This window comes from Sus scrofa, chromosome 2 (assembly GCF_054392235.1).
Source record: "Sus scrofa isolate SSC_HxYL_T2T_F1_AM1 chromosome 2, Sscrofa_HxYL_maternal_Yorkshire_Landrace_v2.0, whole genome shotgun sequence".
NCBI lineage: Eukaryota > Metazoa > Chordata > Mammalia > Artiodactyla > Suidae > Sus > Sus scrofa.
The window spans coordinates 31,271,887-31,286,972 of NC_139384.1; the positions used below are offsets into that span (position 1 = coordinate 31,271,887).

At 36.7% G+C, this 15,086-nt stretch overlaps 1 protein-coding gene across 7 annotated transcripts in view; it reads left to right on the plus strand.

Moving 5' to 3' along the window:
- CCDC73 (coiled-coil domain containing 73) overlaps positions 1 to 15,086 on the plus strand; it is a 177,971-nt gene that overhangs the window by 55,174 nt on the left and 107,711 nt on the right. For all 7 annotated transcript variants that reach the window (XM_085011484.1, XM_085011487.1, XM_085011486.1 and 4 more), the window contains one exon: positions 237 to 389. In XM_085011484.1, the coding sequence (XP_084867610.1) occupies positions 237 to 389 (153 nt within the window). The remainder of the gene's footprint in view (positions 1 to 236; positions 390 to 15,086) is intronic.

Below are 15,086 nucleotides of genomic sequence, written 5' to 3' on the forward strand. Positions count from 1 at the left end.
CAGCAACACCGGATCCGAGCCGAGTCTGCAACCTACACCACAGCTCACAGCAACGCCGGATCGTTAACCCACTGAGCAAGGGCAGGGACCGAATCCGCAACCTCATGGTTCCTAGTCGGATTCGTTAACCACTGCGCCGCGACGGGAACTCCAGGTTGTTACATTTTTATGGTAACTGTACTTTTACTTGAAAAACCTAAATAAATTTTTTTCAGTTAAAATCTTTTATATTATAGGAAATGAATTTCAATATGAAGAATGATTTTGAGACTGAGTCAGCATCATCTAATTTTGCTCTTCAAAGTTCTTCGGAGACATTGTTTTCTATTCAGCTGTTAGATTTCAAAACAAATTTACTTGAAGCATTAGAAGAATTACGTATGAGGAGGGTAAGTTCCTTTTTAAAATGCTTTTTTCAATCAGAGAACTTGATTTTGTCCAGTTTTTTTTTTTTTTTTTGTCTTGGGGGGCGGTGGGGGAGAACAGGCCCTGAAATAAAGAGAAAAGGTTAGATTTAGTCAATATTGGGTTGGAATAGAAGAGGAATTTATAAACCAAAGTAAAAATAAAACAGATCAGATTTTTAAATACTTGGTAAGTCTGCTAGTATTTACTGCATGCCTTTAAGTGCATAGATAGTATTATAGCTAGACACTAAGGCTGATGAAAAAGAATTGCTCTTTAGGAGGTTATAGTTTTGGTATGGCTAGAAGATAGGTGCCATGAAATGATTAAATGATGAGACAAGTAACATGATTACGTGACAAAATAAATGTATGTAGTAAGTATTCTCAGTTCAAATAATAAAATATCCTTATTTTTAAAGTGATAACCTTGAGATTTTTAGAAAGGAGATATCTAGTGCAAAATTGAAAAGGATGTTTGGTTTCAGCAGGAGATCTATATTGTACAAAAACCTTTAAAAGGATTTCATTTCAGAGATTCTGTGGGTCTAAATTTGCAGAACAAGTTGTCAGCTCTCCATTAGATAGATTGGTGAGATTCTGAAAAGAAGAAAATAAACTATAAAACATTGTAAGAATGATCTAGGGATGAGGTCACTAGGACTTACATGTAACCAAAGATAGAAGGGACAGGAAAGAGAATCAGTAGAATTTGGTGACTTCCTGAAAAAAGGTGTAAGTGAGAGAAAAGGAGATCTGAAAAAACATTTTTATTACATGAAGCCTGTTCTAGAATTTAAAAATATTGAAATTTGTTGTCATAATAAGGAAATTTAATTACCATAATGTTCATCCTATATAAAGCTGCTTGTAGTTGATATAACAAAAGTCTATTTAACAAAGAAGAAATCTTTCTTTAAAAAAAGGATATCTTTGGAGTTCGTGTCGTGGCTCAGCAGTTAGCGAACCCGACTAGCATCCCTGAGGACATGGGTTTGATCCCTGGCCTCGCTCAGTGGGTTAAGGATCTGGTGTTGCCCTGAGCTGTTCCTGCATTGCTGTGGCTCTGGCATAGGCCGGTGGCTACAGCTCTGATTGGACCCCTAGCCTGGAAACCTCCAGATGCCGCAGGTGCAGCCCTAAAAAGACAAAAAGACAAAAGAAAAAAAAAAGGGGGTATCTTGGATAAGCATTGAAAATAACTATTTTTATAAAATTAGCTTAAATGGCATCTTTTCTAAGTAAAGTAGCCTTAGGTAACTATTTAAAACTTTGTATTCTATTTTACTATGTTTCAAACATTATATTTTGGTCCATTTGTGTTTCTGACTTGAAAAAATAGGCTTCCTTTAAAAATGGTTTGAAAAATTTCAGAGTTGGAATAGAAATAGTGCTTTTTAATAACCAAAGGCAGGAATGTACCCTACTTTTGGTAACATTCCTCATTGGAAGGGGAACTTTATTCTTTTTTTTTTGTCTTTTTGCCTTTTCTAGGGCCACTTTCCGCGGCATATGGAGGTTCCCAGGCTAGGGGTCTAATCGGAGCTGTAGCCGCTGGCCTACACCACAGCCACAGCAACGTGGGATCTGAGCTGCGTCTGCGACTACACCACAGCTCACGGCAACGCCGGATCCTTAACCCACTGAGCAAGGCCAGGGATCGAACCTGCAACCTCCTGGTTCCTAGTCGGATTCCTTAACCACTGCGCCACAATGGGAACTCTGGGAACTTTATTCTTAAAAAGAAGAAAATTCCTTCTTTTATTGGAAAATGACAATTATGCTTTTCACAGTTACTATAATGACAACACTTTGTCCATATTGCTGGATTTTAATTTTCCCCCATGTTTTAATAAGAACATTTCAAAAATACATAATAGTTGAAGGTATTTAGCAGCCAACACCCATATACCCACTGTGAAAGGCAGAGTAATGGCCACCACCAAGATATCTATATTCTAACCCTCAAAACCTGTAAATATGTTACCTTACATAGCAAAAAGGACTGCAGATGTGATAAAGTTATACATTTTGAGATATAGGGATTATGCTGAAGTATTCAGCTGGGTCTGATATGTTCACAAAGGTTCTAATAAGAAGGAAGCAAGATAATCAGAATCAGAGAAGAAGATGTGATGGCAGAAGTAGGGGGTGTGGTCAAAGAGAGATTTGAAGATGTTATGCTGCTGGTTTTGAAGATGGAGGGTGGAAGCTATGAGTCAAGGAATGCAGGTAGAACTGGAAGAGGCAAGGAGTTTCCCATAGAGACTTCACAAGGTATGTAGCCAGCCAACACCTTGATTTTAGCTCAGTAAGGACATTTCAGATTTCTGACCTCCAGAACTGTAACAGAAAAAGTTTTGAATTATTTTAAGTTGGTACATTTGTTGTAATTTGTTACAGCCACAGTGGGAACCTAATATACTTACCACCCGGATTCTATGCTTGATCTCATATATATCTCTCTATCATTGGTCTTATTTTTAAAGGTATTTCCATGTGAGTTTGAAATTGGTATACTTCAGTATGCATTATTAGAGTTCAATATTTAGTTATGTATTTTTATTTTAATATAAAATTTATACACAGTGAAATGTACAGTTCTTAAGTACATCATTTCATGAATTTTAACAAACCCTTGGGTGTAACCCAAACCCTTGTTAGAATGTTGAACATTACTATCTACCCTAGAAAGTTCCTTCATGCCCCTTCTCAATTATGCCTCATCCCTATCCATCTAGAGGCAACCGTTGTTCTAATTTTTTTCACCATGGATTGGTTTATTTTTATTCTAGAAATTCATATAATGGAATCATATAGTCTTTTGTGTAAGTTTTCATACTATAATATTTAATTTTCATTCATGTTGTACTATCAGTAACTTGTTCCTTTTAATCATCAAGTAGTAAGCTCTTGTATAAATGTGATAGAGTTTGTTCTTTTCTTAACCTATTGATGGACAGTTGGGTGGTTTCCAGTTGTTGGCTATTATGAATAAAGCTACTATGAACATTTTTGTACAAAATGTTATGCAAGCATGTATGATACAGCTGAGCAAGAATAGACTTTATTCAATAGGATCTGTTAATGAGATACTATGTCATATGCCCTCTCTGACCTGAATCTTTACTATAAAATTTTAATATTTCCCTTTAGTAGTTTCTGAAGAGACATTTTCATTTAGCATTTAAAAAGAAGAGCAGGGAGTTCCTGTTGTGGTGCAGTGAAACGAATCTGATAGTATCCATGAGGATGTGAGTTTGATCCCTGGTCTTGCTCAGTGGGTCGGGGATCTGGCATTGCCATGAGCTGTTGTGCAGGTCACAGATGCAGCTCAGATTCTGTGTTGCTGTGGCTGTGGTATAGGCTGGCAGCTGTAGCTTTGATTCAACCTCTAGCCTGGGAACTTCCATATGCCAGGGTGAGGCCCTAAAAAAGCAGATAAAATGAAATGAAGTAAGAAAAGCAGGAGTTCTCTTGTGGCATGGTGAGTTAAGGATCTAGTTTGTCACTGTAGCAGCCCAGGTTGTTGCTGTGGCATGGGTTTGATCCCTGGCCTGGGAACTTCTGAATGTTGTGGGTGTGGCCAAAAGAAAAAAAAAAAAAAGAAAAGAAAAGAAAGAAAAAGATTAAAACCTAATCACAGCTAATAATAATTATATTTAATTTGCAAAGTTTAAAGAGGTAGAACTAAAATACTGAGCCATAATTATTGATAAGCCTGGATGGGATTGAGTTGTAGGTTCTGAAGGAGGTAAAGATATTGGCCAACTGTATACTTTGTTTAGATATGTGGGCATATTAAAATTTCCATGGTAACCAATAAATGAATAGAAATAGAGTTTGTATCTTCCTAAACAGTAGAGAGAAAATATGCCAGTGTAGTAAAGCATCCTGGATTTGATGTTACAATAAGTCTTTTTTTTTTTTTTTTTTTTTTTTTGTCTTTTTAGGGCTGCACCCGCAGTATATGGAGGTTCCCAGGCTAGGGGTCCACTTGGAGCTGTAGCCGCCAGCCTATGCCAGAGCCACAGCAATGTGGGATCCAAGCCATGTCTGTGACCTACACCACAGCTCATGGCAACGCTGGAACCTTAACCCACTGAGTGAGGCCGGGGATTGAACCCGTGTCCTCCTGGATTGAACCCATGTCCTCCTGGATGCTAGTCGGGCTCATTAACCACTGAGCCACAATGGGAACTCCTACAATAAGTCTTAAAAAAGGGTAATAGCTGTCTAGTAAGCTTTATCCTGGTTAAAAAAAATGTTGAATCTGTCTTCTGTGTATTCCGGAAATTGGCCCATCTAGTCTACATTACTTTTTAAAAGATTTAAATTTTTCTATTATAGTTGATTTACAATGTTCTATCAATTTCTGCTGCACAGCAAAGTGACCCATTTATACATGCATACGTACATATGTGTGTATCGAATATACATATATATATATTTGAGAATATATATATCTTCTTTTTCTTACATTTTCTCCATCATGTTCCATCACAAGTAGCTACACAGCAGGATCTCATTGCTTCTTTACTCCAAATGCAGTAGTTTGCATCTACTAATCCCAGACTCTTAGTCCATCCCATTCCCTCCCCTTCCCCTTTGGTAACCACAAGTCTGTTCTCCAAGTCCATGAGTTTCTTTTCTGTAGATAGGCTCATTTATGCCATATATTAGATTCCAGATATGTGATATCATATGGTATTTGTCTTTCTCTTTCTGACTTCACTTAGTATGAGAGTCTCTAGTTCCATCCATGTTCCTGCAAATGGCATTATTTTGTTCTTTTTTATGGCTGAGTAGTATTCCATTGTGTATATATACCACATCTTCCTAATCCATTCATCTGTCAGTGAACATTTAGGTTGTTTCCACGTCTTGGCTGTTGTGAATAGTTCTGCAGTGAACATAATGGTGCCTTTATCTTTTTCAGTGAAAGTTTTGTCTGGGCATATGCCCAGGAATAGGATTGCTGGATCATATGGTGGTTCTATATTTAGTTTTCTGAGGTATCTCCATACTGTTTTCCATAGTGTTTGTACCAATTTACATTCTCACCAACAGTGAAGGAGGGTGCCCTTTTCTCCACACCCTCTCCAGCATTTGTTATTTGTTGACTTGTTAATGATGACCATTCTGACTAGTGTGATGTGGTACCTCATTGTATTTTTGATTTGCATTTCTCTAATAATTAGTGATGTTGAACGTTTTTTCATGTGCTTGTTGGCTCTCTGTGTATCTTCTTTGGAGAAATGTCTATTCAGGTCTTCTGCCCATTTTTCAATTGGGTTGTTGCTTTGGTTTTTTTTTTTTTTTTTTGCTGTTGAGTTGTACAAGCTGCTTGTGTATTTTAGAGTTTAAGCCCTTGTCAGTTACATTGTTTGAAACTATTTTCTCCCGTTTTACAGGTTTTTTTTTTTTTTATGGTTTCTTTTGTTGTGCAAAAGCTTGTAAGTTTGATTAGGTCCCACTGATTTATTTTAGTTTTTATTTCTGCTGCCTTGGAAGACTGACCTAAGAAAACATTTGTATGGTTGATGTCAGAGAATATTTTGCTTATGTTCTCTTCTAGGATAGTCTGCATTTCTTAGTTTTGATTTTGAAACATCTGTTAATGGTAAACTCAAGGCTGCCTTTCTCTGTCTCTCTCTCTCGCCAGAAAATGTCTTTATTTTGCCATGGAATTGTAGATTGATATTTATATTTTTTTCAGTGTTTTAAAGAGATTTTATTGAACTCTTGTTGCTATTGAGAAATTTGTTAATTTAATTGTTCCTCTGTGGGTAATCTGTCGTTTTTTTCTGTTTGTTATTTTAATTTCTAGAGGTTCTTTCAAAGCATCTGTTGTGGTCTGGATGTTAGTGTCCCCTCCAAATTGATATGTTGAAATATAATATCCAACTCATCAGACCAAACCCCCATGAATGGGATTAATACCCTTATCAAAGAGGCCCAACACAGCTTCCTGGCCATTTCACCTTGTGAGGTTATGAACTGGGAAGCAATTCTCTCCAAACACAGAACCTGAGCATGTTAGGTACCCTGATCTCAGACTTCTAGTCTCCAGAAGGGTGAGAAATACATTTCTGATATTTATAAACTATCCAGCCTGTGGTATTTTTTAAAAGTAGCTGGAGTGGACTAAGATAGGTTCCAAAATTTAATGCAATGCCCATTGAAACCCAATGGGGTATTTTTTTAGAATATGGCAGGATGATTCTAAAGTTATACCTTTAAGAAAAATATATGACTAGGAGTTCCCGTTGTGGCTCGGCAGTTAACAAATCCAACTAGGATTCATGAGGATGCAGGTTTAATCCCTGGCCTTGCTCAGGGGTCAAGGATCTGGCATTGCCATAAGCTGTGGTGTAGGTCGCAGACGCTGCTTGGATCTGGCTTTGCTGTAGCTGTGGGATAGGCCTGCAGTTGTAGCTCTGATTCAGCCCCTGGCATGGGAACTTCCATATGCCACAGGCGGGGCCCTGAAAAAAAAAAAAAAGAAAAACGTATGACTATACATATATATCAAATCATTATGTTGTACATTTTAAACTGATACAATACTATATATGTCAGTTATATCTCCATAAAACTAGAAAAAGAAAAATGTATGCGTAATAGACAAGAAAATTTTGTAGATAAGAATTGTGCTAATTGCCATATCAAGTTTTAAAACATCCTGTTTTAAATTTTAATAGTTAAAAATGCCACACCTTTGGAGTAATAAATAGATTGGTAAAATGGTAAATCAATACAGTAGAAGAGAGGAAGGACGGATAATAAATAGCATTTGGACAGTTTATACATATTTTATACATAAAAATCAGATTTAGTAAAAAACATAATGCATAGAAAAAATGTATGCAAATATTAGAAAATATTAGAAATAATTTTTGTAGTCTTGAGAATAGAGATTATCCTTCCTGAAGGAAAAGATGAGTAGATATGATGATATATAACTGTTAGCATTGATGTGGTAAAACTGTCATAAACCAAGTTAAAAAACAAGTGACTGATTGAAAATACTTGTAATATGCAAAATGGAAAAAAGGGCCAATATCTCTTTATAAAACATTTCATTATATCAAAAGGTAACCCAACAGAAAAATGAAAATAAAGAATATAAATTATCATAACATATATAAAAATATTCTTAAATTTACTACTAATAAAATACATGCAAATTATTAAAAAAATATTAAAAGGATGAATAACTCCTAGTGTTGGCAAGATTTTTCAGGAGTCGGTACTATTACATCCTTTATTTATTGATAGTAATTGGTGCATATAATAGAAATTGAGTTTTATCTATCTAAATTAAAAATGTAGAATTTCCTGGTCATTGAATATGAACAGTTTACATTTTTATCTAGGATAATCTTTTGTGTGTGGACTTAATTGGGCAGGTTTTTTTTACTATGATATTTATTATATTGTTATAATGGAAAAAATTAACAATCTAAATGTCTATCAACAGGTAGTGAATAAGTGATACTGTGACATCAGTAACTTCCAGTAATTCATACTTCTTGGTGTTCATGCCCTTGAGTATGTAACTCTCACATTAACTTAGCCCTGATTATGTGACTTGCTTTGGCCAGCAGGACATTAACAAGCATGATACTAGGAGAGGTTTGATAAATACTTCCCCATTAGGACTTGTTCTCCTTGACAGTCAACCTCTTGGAAGCCAATTGCCATGCCATAAAGCTCAGAATAGATTATTTAATGGTGAGAAGCTACATGGGCAGAGACCTGGAGTGAGAGAATATCATGGTTATACTAGCACAGCCAAACTACCAAATGAATGCATTTGTATGAATAACCTGATCTATAGCTTGTGAAGCAGAAGAATTGCCCAGTCAATATATAGAATCATAAGACCTGATAAATTATTTTAAATCACCACGTTTTCGGAATGATTTGATAAATAGAACTAGGTGACTGATTCAAATATGTGGAACACTATGTAGCTCTTTAAAAATAAGGGAGGTACGTATGTACTAACACGGGAGATGTGCATGGTATATGGTACCATGGGACCATAGAAATGACCTTGCATGTTGAAAAAATGCAAAATGATCTTCATCAATATTAAAAGTTGTGACTGTTCTGTGACTTAAAAATATTTGTGAAAATATATACTTTTTATGTCATACATGTAAAGGAAAATGAAAAATAATATTTAATACACCTTAATTTAAAACATTAGATGCATTAAAATCAAAGTGTTTTATTTCTTTGTAAAATAACTTAATCAGGTCAATTTAACAGTACTTGCTTTATTCTTGTTATGTAACTTACAATATGGAGAGAGCATCATTTCTCTGCCTTTGCAAATTACAATACTCCTGTTCAAGTCTGGATCAGCTTCTCACATTTTATCTGTTGTGTTTTTGATGTTGTCAAATACTTTTGAGAGCTCTCCTTTAATAAGTGATATTTTTTTCTGGCATCATGTGCTCTGGGACACCTTCATCTTTTTCATCCCAATCACTTTCCTCATTTATGTTGCTATGTTTAGCTTGTCTGTGTTCCCTTACCTACATTTCTAGGATCTCAAATGGTGGTAGTACATGCCTATGGTCAGCTATTTCTTCTTCTTCCTCTTATTCTCTCTCTCTCTCTCTCTTTTTTTTTTGTTTGTTTTTGCTTTTTAGGGCTGCACATGTGGCACATAGATGCTCCCAGGCTAGGGGTCAAATCGGAGCTACATCTGCTGGCCTATACCACAGCCACAGCAATGCCAGATCTGAGCCACATCTGCAATCTATACCACAGCTCACAGCAACGCCAGATCCTTAACCCACTGAGTGAGGCCAGGGATTGAGCCCACATCCTCATAGTCAGGTTCGTTACTGCTGAGCCACGGCAGGAGCTCCAGCTGTTTCTTCTATAACTCCATATATATTTGATTTTAATTTTACTTTCAGTGTTATCTTTTCTCCCTCTCTCTCTCTGTCCTTCCCACCCTGCCTTTTTTTTTTTTTTGCATTTTCATCTTTGTTGGCCAATTTCCTTTATAAATTTTCTGTTTCTATAAAATGTTACATGGCTTTATCACTGGGAGACTAAAAAGGAACATATCTTAATGCTTTTACTGCCTTTGTGTAGATTGAATAACAGATACACAGTGACCAGTCATTGACTGTGAAAGAAATGACATAATTGATCACTGATCATGTTGCACCTGTGTTATTTATGTAGTGATTTATGGACTGAAGAGTTAGCAGTGAAGTTTCTGCAATTACAGTAATTAACCATGATAACTGAAATTTCGACCATATTGTTGGGTAACTGGTGGTATTCAACCAAACCAAAGTAACTGAAATTTGTGTGTATGAGAACTGTGTAATGTGGACTATGTTGTTAAATGAAAGTGGAAATTGTTAAAAAAAAAAAAGTTAAAAATGTTTATATAGCTACTGAAAACAGTTTTGGAAAGATATATTTTAAACAGTTATCCACGGCTACTTCAGAAGTGTAAAGTTCTTTGTAACATTTTCACACCTTTTCTGTTAATTTGAGCTTTTTTTTACTATAAAAAATTTAAAATAATTAAGTATTAGGTATGCCAAGAAATATGTATGACCAATACCAATGTAAAAGACAGACAAGAAAAATAAAATTATGGGGAATTCCCGTAGTGGCACAGTGGTTAACAAATCCCACTAGGAACCATGAGGTTGTGGGTTCGATCCCTGGCCTCGCTAAGTTGGTTAAGGATCTGGCATTGCCATGAGCTGTGGCGTAGGTAGCAGACGCGGCTTGTATCCCGTGTAGGCCAGCGGCTACAGCTCTGATTCGACCCCTAGCCTGGGAATCTCCATATGCCATGGGAAGCGGCTCTAGAAAAGACAAAAAAATAAAAAATAAAAAAATAAAAATAAAATAAAATAAAATAAAGTTATATGTGATTTGGTTTTTGGAGTTTAAACAGAAAAGGACATTTATTTATTTATTTTTATTTTTTATTTTTTTTGTAGAACTGTATTATTTAATTGTACAGTTGCATTATTTAATTATAATTATCATAAATTCTTTGATGGAGAGGAAATCAGAATCAGATCTAAGAAGACTTCAGCATTCCGAGAATGATGTCAAATGATCCCCTTCATGGTGGATTATGTACTTATTTAGTATGAGATATATTTCTTCTCCAGAGATTCCTTATTTGTGTTATCAATTGTAGATTTTTGGTTTGCAGTTATTCTGAAGTTTTGATATAAGAGTCTATATGTATATGAGATTGTTTTAAGTTGTTGTTCTCTTAATTGCAAGTTCATCTCCAGTGTCCTGCATTTGTACCCACCTCTTTTCATGATTTCTGGTTTGGGTGGTATAATTGTGCATGGATGATTTTGTGTCTTTACTATATATGTACCTTTACTGGTGAGCCTTGTCATTTGCGGGATTTTTGTTTCCTGTTGCTGTCTTTTCTTTTCTGCCTAGAGAAGGTCCTTTAGTATTTGGTTTAGTGTTGCTGAATTCTCTCAACTTTTGCTTATCTGTGAAGGTTTTGATTTCTCCTTCAAATCTGAATGAGAGCCTTGCTGGGTAAAGTCATCTTGGTTGGAGGTTTTTTCCTTTCATCATGTTAAGTATATCATGCCATTCCCTTCTGGCCTGCAGAGTTTCTGCTGAAAAATCTGCCGATAACCTTATTGGGGTTCCCTTGTATGTTATTTGTTTCTTTTCCCTAGCTGCTTTCAAGATTTTCTCTTTGTCTTTAATTTTGGTTAGTTTGATTAATATGAGTCTCGGTGTATTCCTCTTTGGGTTTATTTTATATGGTACTCGTTGTGCTTCCTGGATTTGAGTGAGTGGTTCCTTTCTGATGTTAGGGAAGTTTTCGGCTATTATCTCTTGGAATATTTTTTCTGTCCCCTTCTCTCTCTCTTCTTCTGGCACCCCTATAATACTGATGTTGGTGCGTTTAACGTTGTCCCAGAGTTCTCTGAGACTCTCTTCATTTGTTTTCAACCTTTTTTCTCTTTTCTGTTCCACATCCGTAATTTCCACTAATCTGTCCTTCACCTTGCTTATTTGTTCTGCCTCCTGTATTCTGCTGTTAGCTGGTTCTAGTGAATTTTTTATTTCAGTGATTGTATTTTGCATCTCTTCTTGTTTAACTTTGATATCTTGTATCTCTTTGCTCAGTATTTTCTGTAAGTTATCCATCTTTGCCTCCAGTTTATTTCCAATGTCTTGCATCATCTTCAGCATCAACAATCCAAAGTCTTTTTCCTAGAGGCTGAGAATCTCCTCATCACTTAGCTGATTTTCTGGGGTTTTTCCTTTCTCCCTCATCTGAGTTGTAGTTCTCTGTCTTTTCATTTTTGTAGGTTTTTGCTGTGATGACCTTTTTACAGATACTAGAGATGTAGCCTCTCTTGCTTCTGGTTCCTTCCCCCTTCTGGCTGAAGTCAGTATAGGGGTTTGCTGTAGGCTTCCTGATGGGAGGGGCTGATGCCTGCCCACTGGTAGGTGGGGCTGATTCTAATCCCTCTGGTGGGTGGGGCTTAGTCTCTGGATGGGATTACAGGCAGCTGTGTGCCTGAGGGGTCTTTAGGTAGCCTGTTTACTGATGGGTGGGGCTGTGATCCAACCTGGGTTGTTGTTTGCCCTGGGGCTTCTCAGTGCTGATGGATGGGTGGGGCCAGATTTTCCCAAAATGGCCACCTCCAGAGAAAGGCATGCTGCTGATAAAGGCAAGAGCTTTGCTTCCAATGTCCTTCCCTCACAAGCCACATTCACCCCTGTTTTCCCAGGATGTCCTCCAAGCACTGCAGTCAGGTTTGACCCAGATACCTATGGAGATCTCGCTCTGCCCTGGGACCCAGTGCATGTGAAAGTCCGTGTGCACCTTTTAAGAATGGGGTCTCCGTTTCCCCCAGTCCTGTGGAGCTCCTGTGCACAAGTCCCACTGGCCTTCAATGCCAGATGTTCCAGGGGCTCTTTCTCCCAGTGCCAGATCCCCGAACGTGAGGGTTTGATGTGTGGCTCAGAACTCTCCTGTAGGTGAGTCTCTGTGAACCAGTTAGTTTACAGTCTGTGGAGCTTCCCACCCGGGAGGTATGAGGTTGTTTATATCACGAACTTGCCCCTCCTACCTCTTGATGTGGCCTCCTCTTTGTCTTCTGAAATAGGTTATCTTTTTTAAGGTTTCCAGTCCATTTGGGTGGAGATTTCTCAGCTTTTATTTGTGAATTTTGTGTTTTTTTATTTTTATTTTTTAAAACTTTTATTTAACAAATATTTATTGAGATACTCTTTTTGCCATACACATTGTATAAAAATGATGGCATAGATATCTTTAAGGATCATTACTGAAAATCAAATTAAAATGTAGAAGTGGGGATTTTTGAGACTACACTTCACCAGGTACTAAATTGAGTGTAAAGTAACATATATTGATTTTTTTCCACCTTACAATAGCTAGAATATATGTTGAAATAAATTCTCAAAGCCAGCCTGGTGTGTTTGAACCATTGTTCATTCCTTATCTTTTTTGGTTATTAGAGTATAGTTGATTTACAGTGTTGAATCAATTTTTGCTGTACAGCATAGTGACCCAGTCATGCTTTTATGTACATTTTCTCATAGTGTCTTCCGTCATGTTCTACCCCAAGAGATTGGACATAGTTCCCTCTAGGACCCCATTGTTGATCCATAAATGTAATACTTTAGCATATACCAACCCCAAACTCCCCATCCACCCCACTTCCTTCCTCTTCTCATTGAATCTATAGATTGCCCTTGGTAGTAGTGTCGTTTTACCAATATTAATTCTTCCAATCCAAGAACACAGTATATCTTTCCATCTGTTTGTGTCACCTTCAGTTACTTTCATCAGGGTCTTATAGACTTCTGAGAACAGATTTTTTACCTCCTTAGGTAAGTTTATTCCTAGTGGGGTTTTTTTTATTGATATGATGGTGAAAGGGATTATTTCCTTAATTTCTCTATCTTTCATTGTTAGTGTATAGAAATGCAGTGGATTTCTGTTTATTAATTTTGTATCCTGCAACTTTCCAAAATTCACTGATGAGCTCTAATAGTTTTCTAGTAGCATCTTTAGGATTATTTATATGTAGTATGTCATCTGCAAACAGTGACAGTTTTACTTGTTCTTTTCCAGTTTGGATTCCTATTTCTTTTTCTTCTCTGATTGCTGTCACTAGGACTTCCCAAACTGCATTGAATAGAAGTGGCAAGAGTGGTCATCCTTGCCTTGTTCCTGACCTTAGAGGAAATACCTTCAGCTTTTCACCACTGTGTATGATGTAGCTGTGGGTTTGTCATATATGACCTTTATTATGTTGAAGTAAATTCCCTCTGTGCCCACTTTCTGAAGAGTTTTTATCATAAATGGATGTTGAATTTTATCAAAAAGTTTTTTCTATATCTATTGAGATGATCATATGATTTTTTTCTTCAGTTTGTTAATGTGGTGTTCACACTGAATGATTTGTGGTTATTGAAAAATCCTTGAATCCCTGGGATAAACCCCATTTGATGTATAATCCTATTAAAGTTTTGTTCGATTCAGTTTGCTAGTATTTTGTTCAGGATTTTTGCATTTATGTTAATCAGTGATATTTCCCTATAATTTTCTCTCTTTTATTGGTGGTAGCTTGGTCTGGTGTTAGGTATTAGAGTGATGGTGGCCTCACATCTGGCCTCAGTTTGGAAGTGTTCCTTCCTTTGTAATTTTTTGGAATAGTTTGAGAAGGATAGATGTTAACTCTTCTCTAAGTGAGTGATAGAATTTGCCTGTGAATCCATCTGATCCTGGACTTTGGTTTGTTGGGAGTTTTTTAATCACAAATTGAATTTCAGTACTTGTAATTGGTCTGTTCTTATTTTCTTTTCTTTCTTTTTTTTGTCTTTTTGGCATTTCTTGGGCTGCTCCCACGGCATATGGAGGTTCCCAGGCTAGGGGGCTAATCGGAGCTGTAGCCACCAGCCTATGCCAGAGCCACAGCAACGCAGGATCCGAGCCACGACTGCAACCTACATCACAGCTCATGGCAACGCTGGATCCTTACCCCACTGAGCAAGGCCAGGGATTGAACCTGCAACCTCATGGTTCCTAGTCGGATTCGTTAACCACTGCGCCACAATGGGAACTCCTGTTCTTATTTTCTGTTTCTTCCTGGTTCAGTCTTTGGAGATCGTACCTTTCTAAGAATTTGTCCATTTTTTTCTAAGTTGTCCGTTTTTTATTATCATAGAGTTGCTCTTGGTAGTCTCTCTGGTCCTTTGTATTTCAGTAGTGTTGGTTGTAACTTATTTTTCATTTCTAATGTTATTGATTTGGGCCCTCTCTTTTTTCTCGATGAGTCTGGCTAAAAGTTTATTAATTCTGTTTATCTTTTCAAAGAACCAGCTTTTAGTTCTGCTGATCCTTTCTACATTGTTTTGGATTGTTGTGTCTTTGTTGTCATTTGTCTCTCAGTATTTTTTGATTTCCTCAATTTCTTCAGTGCATGTGTTTGTGAGTTTTGCTTTGTTTTTTTGTTTTGTTTTGTTTTTGTTTTTGTTTTGTTTTACAGTTTTTTTCCTTGTAGTTGATTTCTAGTCTCATGGTGTTGTGGCAAGAAAAGATGCCTGGTATGATTTCAGTTTTCTTAAACTTACTGAGGCTTGATTTGTGGTCCAAGATGTGATCTA